The 23,118-nt window shown below is 41.5% G+C and overlaps 1 protein-coding gene across 1 annotated transcript in view; it reads left to right on the plus strand.

Moving 5' to 3' along the window:
• Window positions 1–23,118, plus strand: part of LOC124718894 — an 81,265-nt gene that overhangs the window by 54,928 nt on the left and 3,219 nt on the right. The window contains exon 6 of the mRNA XM_047244542.1: window positions 21,386–21,592. Coding sequence (XP_047100498.1) covers window positions 21,386–21,592 — 207 coding nt within the window. The remainder of the gene's footprint in view (window positions 1–21,385; window positions 21,593–23,118) is intronic.

The raw sequence follows: 23,118 nt of genomic DNA on the forward strand, positions 1-23,118 counted from the left end.
TCTCCATGTGACCCGTGTTTGGGTTTAGTGGTTTCTCTGTTTCTTCTTTGTTTATAACTCTCATGTTAAATGAAGACAAAATGGATATCTGTGAGAGTTAGCAAGTGAATTAAAATGCATTCACATACTTATGGAAGGTTAAAATATGTCATTAGTTTTAGTTTCCTGATTTGATTTTATTTCCAGGTTTTTGGCAGTCAAGCACTAATTGCCTTGCACAACACTGAGTTATTTTTGTTGATTTGCTAAAGAAATTTGGCTTTTGTTAATCTTTTCTGCAGAGGCAATCAATTTATTTGAAATGAAGTGTTTCATTCCACAGTATTGGTTGGTGTCACCTATTTGCTGAATTACAAGTACCCATTTTTATCTCCTGGTACACATGGCATTATGCCATAATAAAGAATCAAACATGAGAATACAGTAGTGGTACTCCAAGAAAATTTGCAGCCCGAAAACTACACTGAAAAGCTTAATATCAGGTTGAGGCATACTTCTTCGTGAATCTCGATATACAAATGTGCACTTTCAGGCGAATTATGCATTTTAGTCTATCTTGTGGAATACCCTCTGATGTTCTGTTTTGTTTACGACATTATGTGAGATCTCTTAAAAGTTATATAGGTACGAACATGTGGGCTTCCTATGTCATTGTAGCTGCCCATGTGCAGTAGGGTCGTTTTCTGTCGCTCTCTGACAACTGCTGAAACAAAGTGTAACAGGTCGCAGCAAAATATTGCGAATGGTGGTTGAAGAGCGTTATTTTCAAAGTAAATTTCATTTTATGCAAGATGAATTAAGTTAAGTGTGCGAATGTGCTTTGAATTTCTGAAATCACAGAGCATTTGATTCTCATTTAAAGCTTAACTCACTGAGGGCCAACCACTTAGAAGAATTTCGAACCCAGACATTTATGTATAATTTAAAATTTTACCAGTACATTTGTGTGATGTACCTGTATTAAAGTGTATCACTTGCAAAAAGACCAATATTATATGTGAAAGCTTAATTTCTCTTGTAGCTACACTATGTGTGTTAGTTTAAACCATTAACTTTGCCTATTTATGTGTGCACGCTACTGAACAGTGATGTTGGTTGCTATTGGCTGACTACGTCACATGTCTTATGCTCTGAATATCTGCTGTCATCGGCTGGTGAGATCACATGACATCAGCTGTGATTGACCTACTAAAATGCATCGCAATCTCGATTTCAATGCTTCGGAAACCAACGTGCTGTTTTTGGTGGAATTCAAATATATACTTTCGCAGTACGAAAATATGCAGCGTACATGCTGCTGCACATCAAAGATCTTTCCAAAATGCATGTTTCTTTTTTTGCGGGGTGGCTTGTTCATTTTCTAAAGTGTGGGAATGTTCTACGCCGGTGTATAAAACCTTAATCATTCAAAGGATCGAAAAGTTTTGTGGTTCTGAGAGAAAGTATTCTGTTACTTAACATGGAAAAAGTGTATTATCACTCAGGAAAAAGTGTGTTCTAACTGGGACAACCGTGAAAAATCCAGAAATTTTTTTTTTCTTGTCCACATATACACCCTGTAATTACAGGCAAAGAAAAGTCATATGGAATGCTGCATCTAAAAATTTGAGATGTGGTGCTGTGAGCGTCAAGCATTACATAAAAAGTTTCTGACAGTATTACTGTAAAAAATAAGGTACTATAACTTTCGAAGTCGAAAAGCAGAGAAGAATAAGGAAGAAATTTACGAAAAGTGTGTATGAAAACTGTGCACAAATATTTATGCTATGGCAATTTATTGGCACTACCGCTGAGGAGCCTGACATCTGAACAAAAGAACTGGGTGTAACTCTTCGACAGACTATTAGAAATCGAAATAAAGGACACAAAATAATAATAATAATACAAAATTGGAAATCACTATGACTGTTCTAATGGATTCTGGCATCTATGAAATTCCCAAACTTACTGGGTCTGAGGATGTTGATCTACACATAATATTTCATGATTAAAGTTGTGTAAACAATTTTTTATAAAATAAAAGACAAATGATACATTGAAAATTAATTAACCTTCACGTAAAGACTAAGAACCTACCTCAAGTATTGCTTGGTCCCAGGAATAAACAGTGGAATGCTTTGTTTTGAAATGTGAATTAAATATTTGACTGCTGTATAAGTCGCCGATTTCTAGCTGACAAAATGTTGTTGCCAGCCTTATCACTGCTGTTTCCCAAGCAGAAAATGTAGAATCTCTCTGTGACCTTCTTTTGAAGTTTTCAGACACAACATTTTCACATTATATTTTTCATACCTCTGTTATCGAAATACTTCTTTACCTACAGGCACTTTTGCGTTTTCTTCTTGTTGTCACCTTTTCATCACAATAAACACAGCACAAGCTCCCAAGCAAAGAAGGTGATCCATGCCAGACTGCTTGCACAATGAGGCATCGTGTTGGACATGAGAAAACCCATTCTTTCCGCTAATTGTTGTGCATGCCGTTTTATTCCCGTGCGTCTGCGATTTCACACGAGAAAAGAGGCATCGTGTGCACATGCATTTAGACTGTTCATTCTGTTAAACAAGTCGTATAATTTTTCTTCACTTTCACTGGGAGGAAATAATCTCATCCGTGAATCTATTAATTGATATGCAGTTTTAATCCTACTTGTGAACCATCTTCTTATTTCCATCATTGCTGCTTCAGTGTATAGATTCATCAGGAGGACCGAAAGATTCTTTCTAATGTGAGCATTTCCTTTCTTGGTCTTTCATTGTTATTGCTCTTTCTTGGATTTTGTACATTTTGTCAGTCACACAATATTAAAAATGTTGGGTTGGCTGAACTCAATAACAAGGCCATAACACCAAGTGTATCTAGGACAGAACTGAACTCACCTGAGTATGTAGAGCAACATTTTGATTGATTATACTATGCAGATGATAGAAAATTGCTTCAGATTCAAAACTATACAGTAATCAAAGTGAAATAAAGGGATGTTTTAACATGTCTACTACTGCCCTTTCATAGCCAGAACAGTATTCTTTTCTCTGAGAGTTAATCATTTTATCAAAAAAGAAGAATCATATGGGTGACCATGCACAATGCTTATAGAAAATGAAATCTATTGTAGCCAACTAAATCTCTGTTAGATTCTGGTTGTCGAATTTTGTTACGTTATTCTTCTCGGCATACTGGAAATAATTATCCTTTTAGTTCACAAATAAACCACTCTTCTTAAATAACAATTCCAGCATTGATGACAAAAATTTCCTGTACTTTAATCTGGGGCATTCAGTCTTGTGTCAGCTCAAATAATATGCCTAATGGCTTGTAATAGCTCTTCAACATTCTTTTCACAATAATATGGGGTGTATATGTCCTGGGGCAACCAATAAAGAATTCTTTTTAGCCCACTACTGCAGAATAATACTGCAGCACCAAAACATAAACAAGAGAAAAACACCAAAATGAAACTTAAATTGCAAAAAAAATGTGCTATTTACAACAAAACACAGTGCACACACAACTGTCTACTGACAGCAAAATGTCAATGGCTGTAGGACAAAAACTGTGCAATACTGCATAACAACAAACAGCTTTCGATGAGCGTGATGTTTACATTTTCTAACAGGTCATGGGAAAATATTGCAAACGGTGGTTTGATAAGCGTTGCTCTCGAAGTATAGAAGATGAGTAATGTTCCATGTGAGAATGTGCAATGAATTTCTTAAATTACAGAGCAGTTGACTCTCTTTTGAGGACCAGCCACTTAGAAAAATTTTAAACCCAGTAGACTAGCCTATATTTGATTATTTAAAATTTTAGAGTAACACTTGAAAAAAGGACCAATATTACTTTTGAAATCTTAGCTTTGCTTATAGCTATACTATATGTACAGTAATTTAAACCATTAACTTTTCTTATTTGTATGTTCATGACACTTAATAGTGATGTTGCTGTTGGCTAACATCATCACGTGTCCTATACTGCGAGCATCTGCTGTCATTTGCCAGCGAGATGATGTGATGTGAGCTATGATTGCTTGACAAAACTACACGGCAATCTCTCTTTCAGAGCTTCGGAAACCAATGTGCTCTATTTGATGGAATTCATGTTTATACTTTCTTAATAAGAAGATACGCAATTTACATGTTGCTGCACATCAAAATGCAGTTTACATGTTGCTGCACATCAAAGATCTTTCCTAAGAACATTGTTTTTTTTCCTAAAGTGCTGACAATGTAAATGCTTGAGTATAAAACCTTTCCCATTCAAAAGATTAGTAAGTTGTAGAGCTCCGAGGAAAAGTATACTGTCACTTAACATGGAGAAAGTGTATTTTCACCTGGGAAAAAGTGTATTTTTAACAGGAAATCTGGGAAAAACCCAGGGATTTTTTTTCCATGTATATACCCTGTAATAGAGTCTAGTTTTTCTTTCCCTCAGATTCCAACTAGATTCTTTGCGACAAAGAATGAGAATCTCCAGGCAAGTGTTGCTGTACAGATTCAGGAAAGACAGCATTTCCAAAAAAAACGTGCAAATTAGTACTTTTCATATCAGACCACTTATATGCTTCAGAATACTTTTATAAATTAGTATTAAAAGTAGGCCACTAAATTATTTTACTTGAATTTCCTTCAAGCTTACACTTTTTTTGAGCATTCATTCAGATTACGAAAAATTTTTGGATTTTGCATAAAACATCCATTTTTTAAGCATTTGCACAGTGACAGAATGGTGCTCTGAGGCAGGCTGGCTCTACAGCCAGTTGCAACTGAAATTTGGAGTATAATGAAGATTACCAAAAGTGTATTGTGGTTTATGTCAAATAAGTGGAAGGGGAGTGAAGGTATTTTGTCCTATTTTGTCCACAACTTCCATTTACTGTGTTTTCAAACATTTTTTGTTCACACTTCACAATATTACACCTTCCGACGGTCTTCACATCTCCTGCACTTTTCCCTGTCTCCTTGACTAGCTATCCCTTCTCCTGATCTGATCATTGATTCCCTGTGGTTTTTTAATCAAGTTCTGTGGGGCCATACGAGCCAAAGTTACATAGTGATGGAACAAATTAGTACATGGTTTACAGAACGCTGATGAGAAAATTTCTGAACACAAGAGTTAAAGTAATGAAACACAAAAAATGTGAGTGATTTTATGGATAAATGCCACATTGTGAGGTCATGATTGCTGCATCTCAACTGAAATGAAAACAGATATGATCTCTTTGAGTTGTGACAACTTGCAGTTCAGCATGTCTTGGCTCAACAGCGAGTTGTATGCACCAGCATGGTACTCATTAATGTGGTTTCTACACATATAGTCAGTTGGGAACACACTGTCAGCGGAAGTATTATAGGGGGAAAAAAAAGGCCAAGTTATGTACTGAATTTTACATTTACATGTCGAAATAATATTGAACAATAATTTTCAGATAGGGAATGTCCTTAAAGATTGAATTATTTGTGAAAGTTGAAATTTTATTTGAATCTCATAGAACGATTTAGTTACTATAATTCAATAACAAAACATTTTATACTGTGGGCAGCCACAGCTCTGGAATTACATCTTGATAAACTGCAGCAGCTGTTAAATGATCCTTTATTAAAATGACTAGTTTTGCAGCTTACAGTTGCATTGTCAGGTATACAGGTACATCTGAATAGAAAAAAAAGGGGAGGGGGAGAATATGTTGTTGTTGTTGTTGTGGTCTTCAGTTCGACGACTGGTTTGACGCAGCTCTCCATGCTAATCTATCCTGTGCAAGCTCCTTCATCTCCCAGTACCTACTGCAACCTACATCCTTCTGAATCTGCTTAGTGTATTCATCTCTTGGTCTCCCTCTACGATTTTTACCCTCCACGCTGCCCTCCAATGCTAAATTTGTGATCCCTTGATGCCTCAGGACATGTCCTACCAGCCGATCCCTTCTTCTAGTCATGTTGTGCCACAAACTTCTCTTCTCACCAATCCTATTCAATACCTCCTCATTAGCTGCGTGATCTACCCACCTAATCTTCAACATACTTCTGTAGCACCACATTTCGAAAGCTTCTATTCTCTTCCTGTCCAAACTATTTATTGTCCATGTTTCACTTCCATACATGGCTACACTCCATACAAATACTTTCAGAAACGACTTCCTGACACTTAAATTTCTCTTCTTCAGAAACGTTTTCCTTGCCATTGCCAGTCTACATATAAAATGTAGATATAAAATCCTCTCTACTTCGACCATAATCAGTTATTTTGCTCCTCAAATAGCAAAACTCCTTTACTACTTTAAGTGTCTCATTTCCTAATCTAATTCCCTCAGCATCACACGACTTAATTCGACTACATTCCATTATCCTTGTTTTGCTTTTGTTGATGTTCATCTTATATCCTCCTTTCAAGACACTGTCCATTCCATTCAACTGCTCTTCCAAGTTCTTTGCTGTCTCTGACAGAATTACAATGTCATCGGCGAACCTCAAAGTTTTTATTTCTTCTCCCTGGATTTTAATACCTACTCCAAATTTTTCTTTTGTTTCCTTTACTGCTTGCTCCATATACAGATTGAATAACATCGGGGAGAGGCTACAACCCTGTCTCACTCCCTTCCCAACCACTGCTTCCCTTTCATGCCCCTCGTCTCTTATAACTGCCATCTGGTTTCTGTACAAATTGCAAATAGCCTTTCGGTCCCTGTATTTTACCCCTGCCACCTTTAGAATTTGAAAGAGAGTATTCCAGTCAACATTGTCAAAAGCTTTCTCTAAGTCTACAAATGCTAGAAACGTAGGTGTGCCTTTCCCTAATCTTACTTCTAAGATAAGTCGTCAGTTTTTCCATTCGTCTGTAAATAATTCGTGTTAGTATTTTGCTGCTGTGACTTATTAAACTGATAGTTCGGTAATTTTCACATCTGTCAACACCTGCTTTCTTTGGGATTGGAATTATTATATTCTTCTTGAAGTCTGAGGGTATTTCGCCTGTCTCGTACATCTTGCTCACTAGATGGAAGAGTTTTGTCAGGACTGGCTCTCCCAAGGCCGTCAGTAGTTCTAATGGAATGTTATCTACTCCCGGGGCCTTGTTTCGATTTAGGTCTTTCAGTGCTCTGTCAAGCTCTTCACGCAGTATCGTATCTCCCATTTCATCTTCATCGACATCCTCTTCCATTTCCATAATATTGTCCTCAAGTACATCGCCCTTGTACAGACCCTCTATATACTCCTTCCACCTTTCTGCTTTCCCCTCTTTGCTTAGAACTGGGTTTCCATCTGAGCTCTTGATATTCATACAAGTGCCTCTCGTTTCTCCAAAGGTCTCTTTAATTTTCCTGTAGTCTGTATCTATCTTACCCCTAGTGAGATAAGCCTCTACATCCTTACATTTGCCCTCTAGCCATGCCTGCTTAGCCATTTAGCACTTCCTGTCGATCTCATTTTGGAGACGTTTGTATTCCTTTTTGCATGCTTCATTTACTGCATTTTTATATTTTCTCCTCTCATCAATTAAATTCAATATTTCTTCTGTTACCCAAGGATTTCTACTAGCCCTAGTCTTTTTACCTACTTGATCCTCTGCTGCCTTCACTACTTCATCCCTCAGAGCTACCCATTTGTCTTCTACTGTATTTCTTTCCCCCATTCCTGTCAATCGTTCCCTTATGCTCTCCCTGAAACTCTGGTTTAGTCAGTTTATCCAGGTCCCATCTCCTTAAATTCCCACCTTTTTGCAATTTCTGCAGTTTTAATCTACAGTTCATAACCAATAGATTGTGGTCAGAGTCCACATCTGGCCCTGGAAATGTCTTACAATTTAAAACCTGGTTCCTAAATCTCTGTCTTACCATTATATAATCTATCTGATACCTTTTAGTATCTCCAGGATTCTTCCATGTATACAACTTTCTTTTATGATTCTTGAACCAAGTGTTAGCTATGATTAAGTTATGCTCTGTGCAAAATTCTAACAGACGGCTTCCTCTTTCATTTCTTAGCCCCAATCCATATTCACCTACTATGTTTCCTTCTCTCCCTTTTCCTACACTCGAATTCCAGTCACCCATGACTATTAAATTTTCGTCTCTCTTCACTACCTGAATAATTTCTTTTATCTCATCATACATTTCTTCAATTTCTTCGTCATCTGCAGAGCTAGTTGGCATATAAACTTGTACTACTGTAGTAGGGTGGGCTTCGTGTCTATCTTGGCCACAATAATGCGTTCACTATGCTGTTTGTAGTAGCTTACCCGTACATCTATTTTTTTATTCATTATTAAACCTACTCCTGCATTACCCCTATTTGATTTTGTATTTATAACCCTGTATTCACCTGACCAGAAGTCTTGTTCCTCCTGCCACCGAACGTCACTAATTCCCATTATATCTAACTTAAACCTATCCATTTCCCTTTTTAAATTTTCTAACCTACCTGCCCGATTAAGGGATCTGACATTCCACGCTCCGATCCGTAGAATGCCGGTTTTCTTTCTCCTGATAACGACGTCCTCCTAAGTAGTCCCCGCCCGGAGATCCGAATGGGAGACTATTTTACCTCCGGAATATTTTACCCAAGAGGACGCCATCATCATTTAACCATACAGTAAAGCTGCATGCCCTCGGGATAAGTTACGGCTGTAGTTTCCCCTTGCTTTCAGCCGTTCTCAGTACCGCAACAGCAAGGCCGTTTTGGTTAATGTTACAAGGCCAGATCAGTCAATCATCCAGACTGTTGCCCCTGCAACTACTGAAAAGGCTGCTGCCCCTCTTCAGGAACCACACGTTTGTCTGGCCTCTCAACAGATACCCCTCCGTTGTGGTTGCACCTACGGTATGGCTATCTGTATCGTTGAGGCACGCAAGCCTCCCCACCAACTTCAAGGTCCATGGTTCATGGGGGAATATAATAAACAATATTTCTATATCCAAAGTTGAAAAGGAATGTAGTAAATAATGATGGATAAAAGCACTCACAGTCATTACATATAAAATCTAGGCCGACCTTAAATTGATGGTCCGACATTCTTAGTCAGTTCAGAATATAACACCCATCTAAAGAGCAGTAGTCGGGTAATAAAATCAGTAGAACGATGGAGTTGACCATCCCAAACAGCAAAGGATCCTACAATAAAAACTGAGAGAACTGATAGGGTCTACAATTCAAAGTCTGAAAATGTTGAATTAAAGTAACAACTTTTGACAGGGAATTTAATAAAGTAATAATGATGTCTCAGTCCATTGTGCTTAAAGAACTCTGAACAACCTATTATCAAATAATAATGATGCTGAAACAGTGCATCATCAACAAGGCAAGACGTAATTATTGATGAAGTGAGAAAGCGAGACGGGTCTTACGACTGGTAACAAGTGGAAGATCACAGGTTGAATTTCTGTTACGGTAATCAATATTGAGACTCCTTCTGCTTGCTCACTCCATTGATGATAACTCCTCCTCATGTTGATGACAGATCAGGGTGGCAATTCTTCTGGAAAACCTGGAATTCTCAGGACTTCATGTTGATTATGGAACAGGGTGACAGTTCTTCTGGAAAACCTGGAATTCTCATGGAATTACATTTTACCTGGAAAAATCAGGGATATCTGAGGGAATTCTGTGTTTTTAACCTAGCACTGAAATCGAAATTTATTGTGTTGTATAAATTGCACATTTTAGAATTCTTACTATCTCAAAGTGTGTTAAATATATGAATATTATTCAACATAAATTATCGATGTTTGAAAACTGTGGTTAAATTACTGCTTGTGGTTGGTTCTCAGCTCAGAGGAAAGAAAAAATAATTATTGTGATATGCTGCCACACCACCTCCCCAATGCAGACCATTAATTTCAGGAGCTTCTTGATGCCATCTTCCTCCTCACACCTGGTATAATTCTCAGGGTGGTTCCTGCCCCCCCCCCCCTTCCCCCTAAGTTTGAGTAGGCACCCTGTGGATTGGTTTTCATCATGAGTATTATTATCTAATTGATTGTGAAATTCGTTAAGTGCATGGTAATGACACTGTTAGTCTTTTACATCCTTTGTCAAAAGAGGTCACTGAATTGTACAGGTGGTAACAAAATCGTGCCAAGAGATTGGAATAAAACTTCAACTTTCACAAATTCTTCGATCTTGGATGACAGCCCCTACTTGTCCCCCCAGGGGATCCACAACTCTTTTGTGGATACGTGCGTAGCGAGCATGGGGCCCCGAGCTAATGTGGCCTTCCTTCCTTTCCGGGCTGCCCTGGGTTTTTGTTTAGAGGTTGGCAGCCCTGCAGCCAAGCGACTAGCGCGAGGTTTGGTGTTCTCGTAAAGATAAGTTATTTTAGATTATAAAACACATAGATTAGTACTGATTACGTGGTAAATAAGTGTATTAGTGTGCCGTTTAAGTGTACCATTAAAGGTTTCATTTCTCATTACGTAATATAGCAGAAAACGCGAAAAGACCGTACAGTCGTATTTTCTGTTTACGTTCTGCTGCAGCAAATCTATAGAATTTCGTTTAGTTGTTCCTTGCTCTCTCCAGCAATTTAACTTAGCGTACCTCTTCATTATTTAACTAGCATTTCCGGAAAGTAGCGTAAAGTTTAACTTGTTGTTTCAGAAACTTTGCACTTTTGTTTTTGTTTACACACAGTTGCGTATAGGCCAAATTTGTGTAACCATATTTTCGTGTTTATCTGTAATTTAACTGACTTATTCTTAATAAATTATTACGTTTATCATGAGTGAAAAGTGCTTGACTTGCCGTAGAATTGTTAGGTCGGGGCTTTGGTGTGATGGGTGCTGTAGTTTTTTCCATGTGGGTGACTGTAGTGGCGTGGGAATAGGGGAAGTAAATGAGACTCATCAGTGGTTTTGTAGGATTTGTAGTAGAGATAGGAAGATACTGGAACAGGAGGGGAAAATTGCTGCCCTTCAGGCTGAGTTAGACAAGGCCAGGGGAGATCTTGACAGGTTAAGGAGGGAGAAGGGTAAAGAGAGGTGGGAAGTGGCAACAGGCAACAGGAGGAACAGGCCTAGAACTTTGTCTGACAGCTTTATGGTGAATGTGGAAAATAGATTTGACCTGTTGCTTCAGTTAGAAGCTGGTGAGCCTCAAGCAGTTACAGGTGTAGACAGGGCACAACAAACTTTCAGCAGCAAATTGAAAAGTAAGAATGTAGGGAAATCAGTAAAGAGAAAGAAAGTGTTGTTGTTAGGTAGTTCCCATGGAAGAGGTGTTGGCCAACTCTTGCAGGATGAACTAGGATCAGAATACCAGGTCACCAATTTTTTTAAACCTAGTGCTGGTCTGGAGCAGGTGACAGAGGATTTAGGATCACTTTGCAAAGATTTCACTAAGGAAGACACCGTGGTTATAGTGGGTGGGGCAGGTAACAGTATTGACAGAGATCCTGGGTACAGCATAGAGTGTGACCTGGCGAAGATTGCATCAGCATCGAGGCATACCAGTGTTGAGTTTGTATCTGTTCTTGGGCGCCATGACCGACCTCATTTGAACTCTTCTGTCAAGAGAGTTAATTTGGAGCTGGAACGGCTGCTCATGTCGGGTGCGGGGTCACACATTGGTGTGGTTCATGTTGATTCTGTCAGTAGGTGGGATTATACTAGGCATGGCCTTCACCTCAACAGGAAGGGGAAGGGTAAATTGGCTGGGGAAATAGCAGGAAAGTTAAAGGGGGGAGGCACTGTCATGAGTGGTAAAATACCAGTGGTTATAGGATTCAGAAAAGACCCTTTTTTAGGGTAGGGAGGACAGAAAGAAAACAAATTTTAAGAGAAGTTAGAACTGAGACAAACCTTCAGTTTGAGAAAGAAATCAAAAAACATAATTCCAGCTTATTACATCAACATAAACAGCCATTGGTTAAGAATTTTCAACTGTCAGCAGATATTTTAACTCCATCCAATTTTAAGTCAGTCAATGTGAAATGTCAGCTATCTTTATTGCATCAAAATATTCGAGGACTGAGAAATAAAATTAATGAATTAACTATCTGCATAGATGAATTAGAGTCTTCAAACCCAGCTGACATAATCTGCCTCTCTGAACATCATGTGACCTCTGGTATAGAACTTTTAAGTGTTACAGGGTTTAGGTTAGCATCTCACTATTGTAGATCAGAAATGGAGAAAGGAGGAGTTGCCACATTCATCAGGAACTGTCATAAATTTAAGAACATAGACATTCATAAATTTTGCCTAGAACAGCATATGGAAGCATGTGCAACAGAATTAGAATTTCACAAAAAATCTTTCATAATATTAAGTGTATATCGAGCACCTGCAGGTAACTTTAATCTGTTTGTAAACCACCTTGAAGCTGTACTGGCCCATTTAACAACCAAAAACAAAGAAATAGTGGTTGCTGGTGATTTCAATGTAGATTTCCTTAAAGACTCTCCCAATAAGAACCTATTTGAGTTAGTAACACTATCATTCAACTTAATTCCCACAGTAAAGTTCCCCACTAGGATAACCACTTGCTCAGAAACAGCCATTGATAATATCTTTATAGAAAAGTCAAATGAACAAAATTATATTACAAAACCAATAGTCAATGGCCTCTCAGACCATGACATGCAGTTCCTTCTGTTAAATGTTAATACTGAACAAGATATAAAATCTGTTAAATCTGAGCTCAAGAGGGTAATCAGTAAGCCAAAAATTGATTATTTTAGGACACTCCTCAGTGACATTCACTGGACTGATGTTTACAGTGCTCATGGCATGAATGAAAAATATAACATTTTTGCTAATAAAGTGCTTACCTTATTTGAACACTGCTTTCCCCCAAAACTTACCAAGGTTAGAGCAAAGTCTACAAAGAAGCCATGGATTACTCGAGGAATAGGGGTATCTTGTAAAACAAAAAGAAAACTGTATCTGTCAATCCGAAACATTTCCAATGTTGATGCTATAGCACATTATAAGAAATACTGCAAAATATTAAAGACTGTAATACGGATGTCAAAGCAAATATATTACAAGGAAAAGATAGTCATATCAGATAACAAAATAAAGACAATATGGGATATAGTGAAGGAGGAGACCGGTAGAACCAGACATGAAGAGGAACAAATAGCATTAAGAGTAAATGATGCATTGGTGACAGATGTGTATAGTGTTGCAGAACTTTTTAACAAACATTTTATAACTGTTACTGAAAAGATGGGGTTGTCAGGTTCGGTAGATGCTGCTATGGATTACCTTAGACCAGACATTTCAAGTAACTTCCATAATATGAATTTGACCCTCACTACCCCAACAGAAATAATGTCCATCATAAAATCTTTAAAATCAAAAACATCTAGTGGGTATGATGAAATATCAACAAAGTTAATTAAAGAATGTGATTCTGAGCTAAGTAACATATTAAGCTATCTGTGTAACCAGTCGTTTATCAGTGGAATATTTCCCGAATGGCTGAAATATGCTGAAGTTAAGCCACTGTTTAAGAAGGGAGATAAAGAAATAGCATCAAATTTCCGTCCAATTTCACTGTTGCCAGCATTCTCAAAAATTTTCGAAAAAGTAATGTACAGTCGTCTTTATAACCATCTTATCTCAAATAACATACTGTCAAAGTCACAGTTTGGATTTCTAAAAGGTTCTGATATTGAGAAGGCTATCTACACTTACAGTGAAAATGTACTTAATTCATTAGACAAAAAATTGCAGGCAACTGGTATATTTTGTGATCTGTCAAAGGCATTTGACTGTGTAAATCACAATATCCTTTTAAGTAAACTAGAATATTATAGTGTAACAGGAAATGCTGCAAAATGGTTCAAATCTTATATCTCTGGCAGGAAACAAAGGGTGTTATTAGGAAAGAGACATGTATCAAGCTATCAGGCATCATCCAACTGGGAACTAATTACATGTGGGGTCCCACAAGGTTCCATTTTGGGGCCCTTACTTTTTCTTGTGTATATCAATGACCTTTCATCAGTAACATTACCAGATGCCAAGTTTGTTTTGTTTGCTGATGATACAAACATTGCAATAAATAGCAAATCAAGTGTAGTCTTAGAAAGATCAGCCAATAAAATATTTGTAGACATTAATCACTGGTTCCTAGCCAATTCTTTGTCACTAAACTTTGAAAAAACACACTACATGCAGTTCAGAACTTGTAAGGGGTGTCCCAAGAGTATATGTCTAACATATGATGACAAGAAGATAGAAGAAGTGGACGGTGTTAAATTCTTGGGATTACAGCTTGATAATAAATTCAACTGGGAGGAGCACACCACAGAACTGCTGAAGCGTCTTAACAAATCTCTGTTTGCAATGCGAATTTTGTCAGACATAGGGGATATAAAAATGAAAAAGCTGGCATACTATGCTTACTTTCATTCCATAATGTCATATGGGATTATTTTCTGGGGTAATTCATCAAGCCAAGCTAAAGTTTTCCGGGCACAAAAACGTGCAGTAAGAATTATATGTGGTGTGAACTCAAGAACATCCTGCAGAAGCCTGTTTAGGGAACTAGGGATACTAACTACAGCTTCCCAATATATTTATTCCTTAATGAAATTTGTCATTAAAAATATATCACTTTTTCAAACCAATAGCTCAATTCATGGAATCAATACTAGAAATAAGAATAATCTTCACAAGGATTTAAAGTCACTTAGTCTTGTACAAAAAGGTGTGCATTATTCAGGAACACACATTTTCAATAACTTGCCAGCAGCCATAAAAAGCTTAACAACCAATGAAATTCAGTTTAAGAGAAGCCTAAAGGATTTATTGGTGGCCAACTCCTTCTACTCCATTGATGAATTTCTGAGGAAAACCAACTGATTTGTATATAAGTACAACATATCTTCTGCACAATTTCAGTGCAGTAATGTGTTCACTGAAAATTGTGTGTGTGTGTGTGTGTGTGTGTGTGTGTGTGTGTGTGTGTGTGTGTAAGTATAATCTAACTTCTGCACCATTTCAGTGCAGTAATGTGTTCATTGTAAATAAGTATTACAGTAGTTGTATTACATGTTTCTTACCTTATAAATAAATAAAAAACTTTTTTATTTTAAATTCAGTGCAATAGTATTTGTAAAATGACTCTTAGTGTTCATTAAAAAATGACGATCATTCCACTTGGGACCTGTGGAATGGTACATTAGCTTATTTGTTTTAGTTTAAATATTTGTCATGTATTGTTGTTTTTCTGACATGTTCCACATCCTGGAGGACCTCCTCACTACGGATCAATTGGAATGAAAGTAAATCTAATCTAATCTAAAAGCTGCATACCTTCCCTTTCCGCATCCTTCCCCATCCCCTGTCTTCACCCCCCCCCCCTCACCTCTGGCTCTTTCCTTCACTTTCTCCCCCTCTGGGAGTATGGTTTGCGCCTACGTCCGGAGACGGACGCTTGTAAATGTACCGCATTCTTCTTCTTCCTTGCTTGTATGTCTTCTTCCTTCCTTTGTCCTTCTCCTTTCCTTACCTCTTCTCTTTACCCTTTTCTCCGCTGCGGCGTTTGAGACCCCCTCTTCTTTCCTTTCCCTTTCTCTTTCTTCCTCCCTGTGCGTGTCTGAAGGCCGACCCACGCACTTCCATGCGTAGCCGGTGACGGGGTAACGCGTAATTCCCCGCCCCGGGTAGACAGGTAGGACACGTACGTACCCCCTAGTAAAGGCCAGGCCCAGGGAGGGGTGATTACCCGAGCTGATACCTTCCGAAAGTGCCGATTGGTCCCTCCGTCCGTTTGTCGGGAGGTGTGACCTGAGGTGTGAACAATCACCTAAGGCGGGTGTGACCTCGGTGAGGGCCCCCACAAGGGAGGAGCGCGCCATCGGAGACGCCGGTAATCATGGGGGATTCTTCCGCAGTGGTTTCCTCACCTTCCACTATGTCTGCTCACAAACGTAAGTTCACTGAGTCTCAGCCACAGACGGTTCTTCCATCGTTGCCACAGTTCCTTGTTGTTTCTCGGTCTGACGAAGGTCACGACTTTTCCACGGTCAACCCTTTCATTATTCAGAAAGGTGTCGACGCAATTGCGGGTCCTGTAAAGTCTTGTTCCAGATTACGGAATGGTACCCTGTTGTTAGAAACACACAGTGCCCTCCAGGCTCAAAAATTGCTGCGTACTTCTCTGCTCCACACCTTCCCTGTCCGGGTGGAACCGCACCGTACCTTAAATTCCTCGCGTGGAGTCGTTTATACACGCTCCCTCGATGGATTGTCTGACGAAGAAATTCAGCACTACCTGTCTGACCAGGGCGTCACCGCTGTTCGTCGGGTTATGAAAAGGGTTGACTCGAACATCATTCCAACCCGCACTGTCTTCTTGACATTTGACAAAGTTCAACTCCCATCAAAAATCAAAGCAGGCTATGAGATAATTTCCGTTCGCCCTTATGTCCCAAACCCTACGCGTTGCTATCGATGTCAGCGGTTCAATCACACCAGCCAGTCCTGTTCCAATCCGGCCAAATGTGTTACGTGTGGCAAGGATGCCCATGAGGGTGCTTGTCCACCTCCATCCCCACACTGCATCAACTGTATGGGTGACCACGCTGCTTCCTCTCGAGATTGCCCCATTTTTAAGGATGAAAAGCTCATCCAGGAAATAAGAGTGAAGGAAAAGGTGTCGACCTTTGCTGCTCGAAAGTTACTCGCCAGTCGACAGCCCACCGTGCCTCAGAAAGGAAAATACAGCACTGTCCTTGCTTCTCCTCGGCCAACAAAGGAGGCGGCCATGCAGACTTGCGACCTCACATTTAGTACCACGGTCGTCAGATCGGCCAGCGCAAAGATCGCCCGTTCAACCTCACCACTTTCGCCTGCCCACTCTATGGCTCACCCTTTCGTCGGGTTCTGCTAAATCTCGAGCCCAAAAGTCAGACGCCAAGTCTTCGAAAAAAGAGCATTCTCGTGAAGAGTTTTTACGTACTGCAACTTCACAACCATCGGTTCTTCCTTCATCTAAACATCATACCTCCAAGAAGGCTACGAAGAAACACAGTTCCTCTCCTTCTCCGCCAAGGCGTGTCCCAACTACAGCACCACCTGGCGGAAATCGCCCTCGGCCATCTTCCGTGTCGCCGAGGCGCACTGCTGGTGGCCGGTCAACTGGCCGATCGTTGGTGGCAGGACCTGCTCCTGACCAACCTATGGATCAGGATCTTCTGCCTTCGACTGAATGCCATTCCATGCTGTCGGTCGCAAGCTCTGAGCAGTCGTTGAGTTGACAGCACCCTTGGTCACGTTTCTCCATTTTCTGTTCACCCTATGTCCATTATCCACTGGAATATCCGCGGCATTCGCGCCAATCGGGATGAATTGTCGATCCTCTTACGATCCTACTCGCCGGTCATCTTCTGTCTTCAGGAAACAAAGCTGCGTCCCCATGACTGCTTTGTTCTCCCTCATTTTCAGTCCGTCCGATATGACCTCCCCTCTGTTGAAGGCACTCCAGCCCATGGAGGACTCATGATTCTGCTCCATGATACTCTCCATTATCACCCAATCCCCTTAAACAGTTCCTTCCAAGCTGTCGCCGTCCGTCTTTCCCTTTCTGGATACACGTTCTCTCTATGTACGGTATACATTCCATCGTCTACACCACTGGCACGAGGTGATCTCCTTCATCTTCTTGATCAGCTTCCACCCCCCTATTTGCTGGTTGGGGACTTCAATGCCCACCACCCGCTTTGGGGATCTCCACATCCTTGTCCACGTGGCTCACTATTGCTAGACATCTTCCACCAAGCGGATCTAGTCTGCCTCAACACTGGGGTCCCCACGTTTTTGTCTGCCTCCACGGCAAATTTATCTCATTTGGACCTTGCGGTCGGTACTGTTCCGCTAGCCCGGCGCTTCGAATGGTTCGCCCTTGATGATACACACTCGAGTGACCACTTTCCATGTGTCCTTCAACTGCAGCCTCAACTGCCATATCTGCGCTCGCGACGCTGGAAGTTTGCCCAAGCCGATTGGACACTTTTTTCGTCTCTAGCGACATTCGATGACCGTCGCTTTCCCAGCGTCGACGATGAGGTCACACATTTTACCGACGTTATTCTCACAGCTGCGGAACGTTCAATACCACGCACCTCCGAATTGCCCCGGCGCCCCCCAGTTCCTTGGTGGAACGAGGCATGCCGTGACGCAATACGTGAGCGGCGACGTGCTCTTCGCATTTTCCGTCACCATCCAACTTTGGCCAACTGTATCCGATATAAGCAGCTCCGTGCGCGATGCCGTCGCGTCATCTGCGATAGCAAGAAGGCAAGCTGGCAATTCTTTATTAGCTCATTTAACACCTTCACTCCCTCCTCGGAAGTTTGGAGTCGGCTTCGACGGTTCTCAGGCGCGCCTAGTTTCTCCCCGGTCTCTGGGCTCACTGTCGCGCATGATACCTTAGTGGACCCCGTCGCAATTTCTAACTCATTGGGTCAGCACTTTGCTGAGATTTCGAGCTCTTCAAATTACCCGCCAGCGTTTCTCCCGAGGAAACGTGCAGCGGAAGTGCGACATCTTGCTTTCTCCTCTCAAAATCGCGAAAGCTACAATACTGTTTTCTCCATGCGCGAACTCCAACATGCACTCTCTTCTTCTCGCTCCTCCGCCCCAGGACCGGATGGTATCCATGTCCAAATGTTGCTGCATTTATCAACCCATAGCCTGCGCTACCTCCTTCGCCTTTATAATCGAATTTGGACCGACAGTACCTTTCCCAGGCGATGGCGGGAAGCTATTGTCGTTCCCGTTCCGAAACCTGGAAAGGACAAACATCTCCCCTCTAGCTATCGCCCCATTTCTCTCACGAGTAGTGTCTGTAAGGTTTTGGAGCGTATGGTGAATTACCGTTTAGCTTGGTGGCTGGAATCCCGCAGTCTTTTAACACCAGCCCAATGCGGATTCCGACAACATCGTTCTGCCATTGACCATCTTGTTGCTCTCTCCACTTATATTATGAACAATTTCCTCTGGAAACGCCAAACGGTAGCAATATTTTTTGATCTGGAGAGAGCATACGATACCTGTTGGAGGACAGGCATCCTCCGCACACTGTTCTCTTGGGGCTTTCGAGGCCGGCTGCCCCTTTTTCTTCGCGAATTTATGGCAGAGCGCACATTTAGGGTGCGGGTGAACACTACTCTATCCCGTATTTTCTCCCAAGAAAATGGGGTACCCCAGGGCTCCGTGCTGAGTGTTGTACTGTTTGCCATTGCCATTAATCCAATTATGGATTGTCTCCTTCCTGATGTCTCGGGCTCCCTCTTTGTGGACGATTTTGCGATCTACTACAGCTCTCAACGGACCAGCCTTCTTGAAAGACGTCTTCAAGGATGTCTCGATCGCCTCCACTCGTGGAGCATCGAAACCGGCTTCCGTTTCTCACCCAGTAAGACCGTTTGTGTTAATTTTTGGCGACGTAAGGAGTTTCTTCCGCCCTCCTTACATCTAGGTCCTGTCAACCTTCCGTTCTCCGACGTCGCTAAATTCTTGGGTCTTATGTTTGACAGAAAACTGTGCTGGTCCTCCCACGTTTCCTATCTTTCGGCTCGCTGTCTGCGTTCCCTTAACACCCTCCGTGTCCTGAATGGCACCTCTTGGGGAGCGTACCGAGTGGTCTTTCTCCGCCTCTATCGCGCCTTAGTGCGCTCGAAATTGGATTATGGAAGCATAGTCTACTCCTCTGCTCGGCCGTCTATTCTTCGGCGTCTCGACTCTATCCACCACCGTGGATTACGTTTAGTGTCTGGAGCTTTTTACACCAGCCCTGTGGAAAGCCTTTATGCTGAGACTGCTGAACCTCCGCTATCCAATCGGCGGGCAGTCCTTCTGAGTCGTTATGCTAGCCATTTGTCTTCCATGCCTGCTAATCCAGCCCATGACCTTTTTTTCGACGCCTCCCTTGATGTCGGGTATGCAGGCCGCTCCTCCTCCCTACTACCCCCGGGAGTCCGCTTCCGTCAACTGCTCCATTCTCTTTCCTTCCGCTTTCCTAAAACCTTCTTGACAACTTGGGGTACAGCACCGCCTTGGCTCCGTCCCCGGATCGACTTGCTCAGAGACCTATGTCAATTTCCCAAGGATGGTACCCCTACACTTGTTTACCGTCGGGCATTTGCTGCTCTATGTGCACAAATGACGGAAGCCACATTTATTTACACCGATGGCTCGAAAACATCGTTAGGTGTAGGGAGTGCCTATATTGTTGGCGACACCCCAAATCACTTTCGGCTTCCCAACCAGTGTTCGGTTTATACTGCGGAGCTTTACGCTATTCTACAGGCTGTCCACTACATCCGCCGCCATCAGCGGATACAGTATGTAATCTGCTCAGATTCTCTCAGCTCTCTCCTAAGTCTCCAAGCTCTTTACCCTGTGCACCCTCTGGTCCACCGGATTCAGGACTGTCTGCGCTTGCTCCACCTGGGGGGCGTCTCAGTGGCGTTCCTCTGGCTCCCAGGACACGCTGGTATCTGTGGAAATGAGGCGGCCGATATAGCGGCCAAGGCTGCAGTCTCTCTTCCTCGGCCAGCTATTCAGTCTCTTCCGTTTACCGATCTACGGAGCGGTTTATGTTGCCAAGTTGCTCATTTATGGCATGCGCATTGGTCAACACTTCCCCATAATAAATTGCGGGAAGTGAAAGCCCTTCCTTGCGCATGGACCTCTTCCTCCCGATCGCGTCGTCGGGAGGAGGTAATTTTAGCTAGACTCCGGATAGGGCACTGTCTTTTTAGTCATCGACATCTTTTAAGCGGTGATCCTCCCCCACTCTGTCCCCACTGCTCTCAGCCGTGGACGGTCAGACACCTTTTAATTGAATGCCCCTATTTTAATCCGTTCCGCTCCCATCTACAGCTATCGCCTGATCTATCGTCGATTTTAGCAGATGACACGCGCTCAGCTGACCGCGTTCTACAGTTTATTAGTGACAGTGAAATGACGTCAGTCATTTGAAGCCTTTTTTTGGGGACAACCAACCCCTTTCTATAGTGGATTTTTAAGCATTCCTTCTGCCTTTAGTTTCTCAAATTTTGTGACTTTGTTCCCATTGCTGCTGATTTTAAATTTCGTTTTTTTCCTGTTTTCTACGTCACGGGCTGGGCGCTAATGACCATAGAAGTTTTGCGCCCTAAAACCACAAACAAAAAAAAAAAAAAAAAGCCCCTACTTGTGAATTACCATTCAATGTTGTTCCGAAATGTGACCGTACAATTTGTTATGCTATTTGGCTTTCTTTCAAATACTACCTCTGCCAAAATGTTCCAAGTGATTGTAGACATTTTAATGACCGTCGCGTTCAGAAACGAGCGAGTGTAATTCTCACTGTATCGCCTTGCTGAGGTTGTACCCCTTCTAATACTGGAGCTCGTACTGCTGAAGCAATTCTGACGCACTCACATGTTCTATCAGGACAGAGTGGTGGTACTGGAAGGCGACGTGACTAATGCGGCAGATGTGATCCGGGCGGCGGATGTGATCGTGATGAACAACGTGTTCGAGTTCTTCATGCCAGCGGAGAAGCAGGTGGCGGTGTGGCGGCTCCTGCGTGCGGCGGCACGGCCGGGCGCACTTCTGGTGACAGTTCCCGCACTTGAGGCAGCCTTCGCCCACCTACAGGTAAGTGCTGGCCACACCCTGCAGGTGGGAGATATGGTGAGACGGAAGAGGTCTATGTGCTACAGTTCCAACCCTTAAAGGTTTCATTTCTTTTTTCCATTCTACATGTAAAGGCTAGTTTACACAATGACACTGGGTTGCAAAACTCATTTTGTGAAACACAGCGACAGGAGTACACTTTCGTTTTGTCATTCGGTCTCAGAAGTGAAACTTTTGGCAGGTACACAAGTAGTGACAGAGTTGATACCTGTCTGTGTGAAAAAAATAAGAATTGTGTTTGTATTGAAGAAGAAGAAGAAGAAGTCAGCTCAGTAACTTCCCTACAAGAAGCTATTGTAGAAGACCCAAAAAGTTATTTCCACTATCTCAGAATGTAACTAGGACAGTTCACTTTTCATCTTAATAGAACTAATGATATGAAAAGAAAGAAAGATACTATAATGTGTGAAGCATTGTTATCAGAACTGAAACTACAGATCATGTTGCATTTCTTTGCAAGTGGGGGATTTGTATTCGCCTCTATAGTAGGTGTTGTCTGTTCTACGGCCAGATGTTTCAGTTGCTTGTATTTCTCATAGTTCACTTTGTGTGTGTGTGTGTGTGTGTGTGTGTGTGTGTGTGTGTGTGTGTGTGTGTGTTTATAATGGAATGGACTTTGCTCTGCAGCTCAGATATTGTCAATCCGTCTGTGTTCAGCAGTACATTGCTGCTTGTTTTTATAGTCAACACCATCGAAATCCTACAAGTGCCTCGCATGCCGTAGATGTCTGAGACGTGCAAATTTTCCTCCATTTCCCACCTTGTATTTAACTTTATTGATGCGACACCTAACCTCAGATGATGTACAACTATTGGTTTCGTGTCATCAAAGTTTGAACAAACCAAAATGGTTTACTTTCGTCAGCAACTTGCACGTAGTGAAGCAGCCAGTAATGCAGTTTGGAAACTTGATTTTACATCCCAATGTCATCATGTAAACTAACTTAATGCATATACTACGAATCCATAAAATGGCTAAATTCTTATTTGTGTAGCATTTCACTAGACTATTTGACAGTATAGTGTACAGGCTGCTGATGATGAGAGTGTGCATTGTTCATGTAGAAATATTTTATGTAAACAAGTATTCATATTTTACAATATCTGTAAACCGTGTGCATGTGAAAGTTCGGCTTCTCTAGAAATTGTTTGTTTTTTGATTGATGTGGCTTATTTGAAGGCCCTCATTCTCCTCTTTCAACCAAATGTTATTCTTTTCTTTTTTGTCAGAACTTAATGCTTCAGGGTGCATTGTCATGCTGATACAACAATCGTCGTCTCCAGACTATCGCTTTACTGTATGCTGGAAACAATGCTATAAAGTGTGTTCATATACTTCTGCATTTAGTGTTTTATTAAGCACAGCACAACAAGGAAACCACACCACAATTCTGAGAAATACTCCCACACTCTGACGGAACTTCCTCTATTCTTCACTGATGGCTCCACCACGATGGCAGATAGCATTCTGCAGACATTCACCATTC

The sequence above is a fragment of the Schistocerca piceifrons genome, chromosome 10 (assembly GCF_021461385.2).
Source record: "Schistocerca piceifrons isolate TAMUIC-IGC-003096 chromosome 10, iqSchPice1.1, whole genome shotgun sequence".
NCBI classification, from domain to species: domain Eukaryota; kingdom Metazoa; phylum Arthropoda; class Insecta; order Orthoptera; family Acrididae; genus Schistocerca; species Schistocerca piceifrons.